The sequence below is a fragment of the Rattus norvegicus genome, chromosome Y (assembly GCF_021556685.1).
Source record: "Rattus norvegicus strain SHRSP/BbbUtx chromosome Y, alternate assembly SHRSP_T2T, whole genome shotgun sequence".
NCBI lineage: Eukaryota > Metazoa > Chordata > Mammalia > Rodentia > Muridae > Rattus > Rattus norvegicus.
Genome location: NC_141555.1, coordinates 55,533,297 through 55,538,330, shown reverse-complemented (window position 1 = coordinate 55,538,330; position 5,034 = coordinate 55,533,297). Strand labels below are relative to the sequence as shown.

At 42.6% G+C, this 5,034-nt stretch overlaps 1 protein-coding gene across 3 annotated transcripts; it reads left to right on the top strand.

The window, feature by feature from the left end:
* The first annotated feature begins 2,176 nt into the window (after nt 1-2,176).
* Nucleotides 2,177-4,447, top strand: LOC134484260 (Y-linked testis-specific protein 1-like). Of its 3 annotated transcripts, none has more exon segments than NM_001447563.1 (3): nt 2,177-2,372; nt 3,415-4,287; nt 4,367-4,447. In NM_001447563.1, a coding segment is annotated over 1 exon segment (795 nt). In that variant the 5' UTR covers nt 2,177-2,372; nt 3,415-3,491; the 3' UTR covers nt 4,287; nt 4,367-4,447.
* The last annotated feature ends 587 nt before the right edge of the window (nt 4,448-5,034 follow it).

Genomic DNA, 5,034 nt, shown 5'->3' with positions numbered 1-5,034 from the left:
ACATACACACACACACACCCTGCTGCTCCCCTTCCTTTTCCTAAATGCCCAATTTCACATAATATCCCTTATTAAAATCTAAATTTTGCAATCATCTGTTTGAGTCTGGCTTGTTTCACTTAATATACTGTATTTTACAGTTCCATCCATTTTTCTGAGAACAAAACCCTTTGCTCTTACACATAGATGAAAATCACATCAATGTATATCAACTTTTTTAAGCCATTCATCCAGTGATCAACAGCTAAGGTTATTCCAATGGCTTGTCTATTGCACACAGTGTGGCAATCAGAATGAATGTGCAGGGGTCCTGGTTAGTTTTTATTGTCAGTTTGACTCAACCTGGGAAAAAGGAGCCTCAGCTGAAGAATTGCCTCCATCAGAACGTCCTTTGGCACATTTGTAAGGATTCTTTTTTGATGGTTGATGTAGAAGGGTCTAGCCCACTATGCATAGTGTCATCCCCTATGAAGGTGGCCCTGGGTTGTATGAGAAGGAGAGAAAGCTGAGTAGGTCATGGATAGGAATCCAGTACTCAGCATTTCTAAGTTGTCTCTGCTTCCTTTCCTGCCTCTAGAGTCCTGCCTGAGTTCCTGCCCCTACTTTGCTCAGTAACAGACTGGTACTTAGAAGCCTAGAGTGTGAAAATTTTCCTCCTCAAGTTGATGGCTATGATGAGATTATTCTTCTTGTTGCCTACTTGTTCTTCACTTTTTTGAAAGTTCTGTCTGTTTAATGTTCTTAAAATGATGATATCACATGTTTTCTCATGGGCTCTCTGTCTCTCACCGTGTCTCTCTCTGTCTCTGTCTCTGTCTCTCTCTGTATTTGTGTGTTTGAGTGTGTATATGTGTATGTTTGTGTGTGTGTTTGTGTGTGCATGTGTGTGTGTTTGTGTGTGTATGTATGTGTGTGTGTTTGTGTTTCTATGAGTGTTTCTGTGTGTATGTGCGTATGTTTGTGTATGTGTGTGTGTGTGTGTGTGTGTGTGTGTGTGTGTGTGTGTGTGTGTGTGTGCTTTCCAGGGTTAAAAAAATCCCCAATGCTTTAAATCTCTGCAGGTGCCTAGAGAAGGAAGATTAAGGGGAGAGAGGGGGGGAATTCATGTCATTTGAGTTAACCCCACATTGAGGTCAGCCACATAGTCGACCAACAGTCACATAATGGCAGAGTAGTCATAAGAGCAGAGAGAGAGTAAAACTCAAAGTGTGAAAGAAAATGTGCTTAAAACTACGATAGAAGGAGAAAAAGAAGACGGTGCACTTAGAAAATTGGACAGATTTTAAAAAGCTGACATAAGTTGTTAAGCTCTAAGTACATTTAAAAAATTATAATGTTAAAGTGGAAGGGAATTATTGGGAAGAGGGAAGGGATGGTCAGAGTGTAGTGGGGACAGGGGAGGGTTCTAAAAAGAATCCTTTTGAAGATCTGAAGAACTATGTGACACAAACAATTAAAGTGGCCTGTAATTTACAGGTAAATTCCATACTTACCTGGATCCAGTATTCTGTCTACCCATATTTCAAAAACAAAATTACCTCATCTATTTCATCCTGTTTTACTGCATTTGATCTAATAAATTCCTTGTAATCAGAAGTGCTGATAAATTTTAAAGACATTTAAAATATGACTGGTCGATATTGGGTTTGTGATAAGTTTATTCCGACTTTGGAAGCAGGTCCAGGAGCTAATTTTTCCTCGCTCTTTGCAAAGAATCCATAATTCATGATTGCCATTGTCTTCAATACAAGGTATTTAATCTTGTCAAATTCCAGCTTTGTTTCAATAAAAATGGCCCTCCTCTAATTGTGGGTTTTGATAGAGCTAATTTTGTTGTTCTATCCTGTGTGCTGCCTCGGAAAGAGAGCCTAGCAATATTTCTGATACGGAGAATAACTTAAAGTTAACCAAAGAAAACATAGGAGCTGGGAAAATAACCACCAAGGATGTTGGTGACTCAGAAACCAAAGAGTTTTTCAGAAAAATAAAAAGCATGAAAAGAGCTACTTGGGCAGACTGTGACTCGAGTCATCAGAATATTTGGGTGGGGACTTTATTTTGGTTCACCAGGAGGCTACATGAGAAGCTAAAACCTAGATGCTGGAAGTTTCTAAGCGTAACTAGGGAAGGAACTGGCCTGAGAGGGGTTCTATGACGTAAGCAGAGCCTGGATGATGTCACAGAGCACAAGGGCGGAGGTTGCGCATCTCTTCCACTTGGAGGCGCTAGACTACTTTGAAGGTGGGTTCACTATCTTTGGAGCGGGGTGTGAAAGCTAGTTCAGCTCCTGAACCCCACAACTGTTCAACAACCTATTGGTGCCTGACCGGTTTCAGAAGACAGAATCTGGACGACTAGGACATTTTCTTTTGGTAAATACGTTTATGAAGATAACTGGGACCCTTGTAGCACAGAAAGCTAAAAGTTTTCCCTCGTACAGCAAGTAACCTTACGTTCTAATGTCTTCCACGTTTGAGAGCTAGGCAGATGGTCTAGGCTAGTCAGTCTCCGGAGTTTATTATTCTTTGCTAACAATATCTAATTCAAAATTCTACTAAAATGCCAAAGCTCCTCTCTGTGCCTGTGTATTTTTGGAGAAAATATTTCTCTTTTTTTTTTTTTTTTTTTTTTTTTTTTTTTTATGGAGCTGAGGAACCCAGGGCCCTGTGCTTGCTACGCAACTGCTCTACCACTGAGTTAAATCCCAACCCCAGTAGATATTATTTCTAAAAGGCTATTGTTGCCTACACAAAAGACTCTTGTTGCGGTCGAAAATGCAACAGCTTCGGGGAATAAACCTGGGGCTGGGTCAGGATGCACAGTAGAGAAGGCCAGTGGACTGCTGTGCTTTGTCTCTGGGCAGATACTTGTGGATGTTGCCAAATAGCTCATAGTTAGAGGGTAGAGAAGGGGTGTGGCCACCCTTCTGGCTCCTTTGCTATCCTTTCTCTGTTCTGCTTGCTTAAAGTGGGGACAAGGATACTTAATCCCACACTGACCTAGCCATTCAAGGAGATGTTCCTCAGCATAGGCAAAGTGCCTCGGGCTGAAGAAATATGTCTAAATATGTTATTCTGAGCTGTAGAGAACCATTTTTTCATTTTCCTTTGAACTTTAGATTTTGATTTATGAGATTGGGTTTTTCTGTGGGTAGTTTTGTCTATCCTGGAACTAATTCTGTAAACCAGCCTGGCCTTGATCTCACAGAGGTCTGCTTCCCTCTGCTTCTGGAGTGCTGGAATTAAAGGTGTGCTCCACCATTGCCCAGCACTTCTATGAACTTCTGATTATGACAGCATTAGATTCAGATGCTCAAACCTGTTTACCATCGCCTTCCTCACCTGCTCCAAAGTTCTCATAGACAAGAGCCTTGGTCCAGCACCATCCCCAACCCCACCCCCATTGTTATTGCAGGTACTCATATGACAGAGGTACCAGCTTTGTCTCTGGTTTAAGCAGGTGAGCTCTTCAAACCCAGGCCATGGGAAAGTATGAAGCCTGAACGCAGAACAATAGCCACAAGACAGTGGACCAGGAGTACCGTGGCCTACCACACTAGGTCTACAGCCAAGAAGAAGAGGGTGTCTGTGAGGAGGATGAGCACACCATCCTTCCAGAAGCGGAAGAGGAAGAGGCCTTCTCCCCAGTCCCTGGGGAACATTGTGGGGTGCAGAATTTCACACGGATGGAAGGAAGGTGATGAGCCCGTCACCCAATGGAAGGCCATAGTTCTAGATCAACTGCCAACAAATCCCTCTCTCTATCTGGTCAAGTATGATGGAGTTGATTGTGTCTATGGACTGGCACTTCACAGTGATGAGAGGATTTTAAAGCTTAAGGTCTTGACTCACAAAGTTGTGTTTCCTCAAGTGAAAGACGCCCAACTCGCAAGTGCCATGGTTGGCCGTGCTGTGGAGCATAAATTTGAGGGCAAACATGGCTCTAAGGACAACTGGAGGGGGGTGGTCCTAGCCCAAGTGCCAATCATGAAGGACTGGTTTTACATCACCTATGAGAAAGATCCAGTCCTATATATCTATCAACTCCTGGATGATTACACAGAAGGTAATCTCCGTATCATTCCAGAGATTTCGCCAGCAGAGGTGAAGTCAGAAGTTGGCAGCGACATCTTAACAGGTCAATGTGTGCAGTTCACCAGAAGTGACGGGTCCAAAAAGATCGGCAAAGTCATTTACCAAGTTCTAGCCAAGCCTTCCGTGTACTTCATCAAGATTGATGGCGACGTCCACATCTATGTCTATAATCTGATGGAAAAGATCCATTAAGGTGAAATTCACAAAGTGAGGGGACATATATGGGGAATTTATAGGATTGGGGTGAAAATGTTTGTTTTTCTGTGTTTCAGATACCCAATGGCCTTTGACATCCCCAGTATCTTTTCCAGTGGAATTTGTTTTTGCTCTAAAAATTAAAATGTGTGATGTGATGTGTTGTGTATGCACACTTTTGTGGAGGAGACTGGCTGTGGTGGATGGAACATTGAGAGGAAGCCGGAAAGTTCAAGGCTGTGAACAGTAAGTCTAATGTCACATACACTAAAACAAACAGTACTGAGCTAGTCTGGTCTTTAGGGAGAGGAAAAAACTGGAGATAAGGCTTAGAGGAGCAGGGATGGCACAGGGGAAAAAAAAGATGGATGTTTAGGAAGCAGTGGAGAGGGGCCAGAAATAGATAGACTCTCTGAGGGGAAGTTTGAGGGAGAAACAGATAGTTGGCGAAAGAGTGGCAGGTAACAGAGAGGTGGTCTTGGAACCCAAGGGGAAACCCAATAAACTGATCCAAGCAGACTCAGAATCAGAGAAGATCAGGGATTGTTTGACTAACAAAACCTAATGAAACCAGTTTCACATATGTAGATGTATTATTTTTATTTATCTAGGTAGGGCAAGGAATGAATACAGGAGACCACAGTGACAAGAATAGTCAGGTCCCCTGGAGCTGAAATTAAAGGTGGTTGGGAGCCATCGGACATGAGCTCAAAGAACAAATCCCAGTCCTCTTTCAAAGCAGATG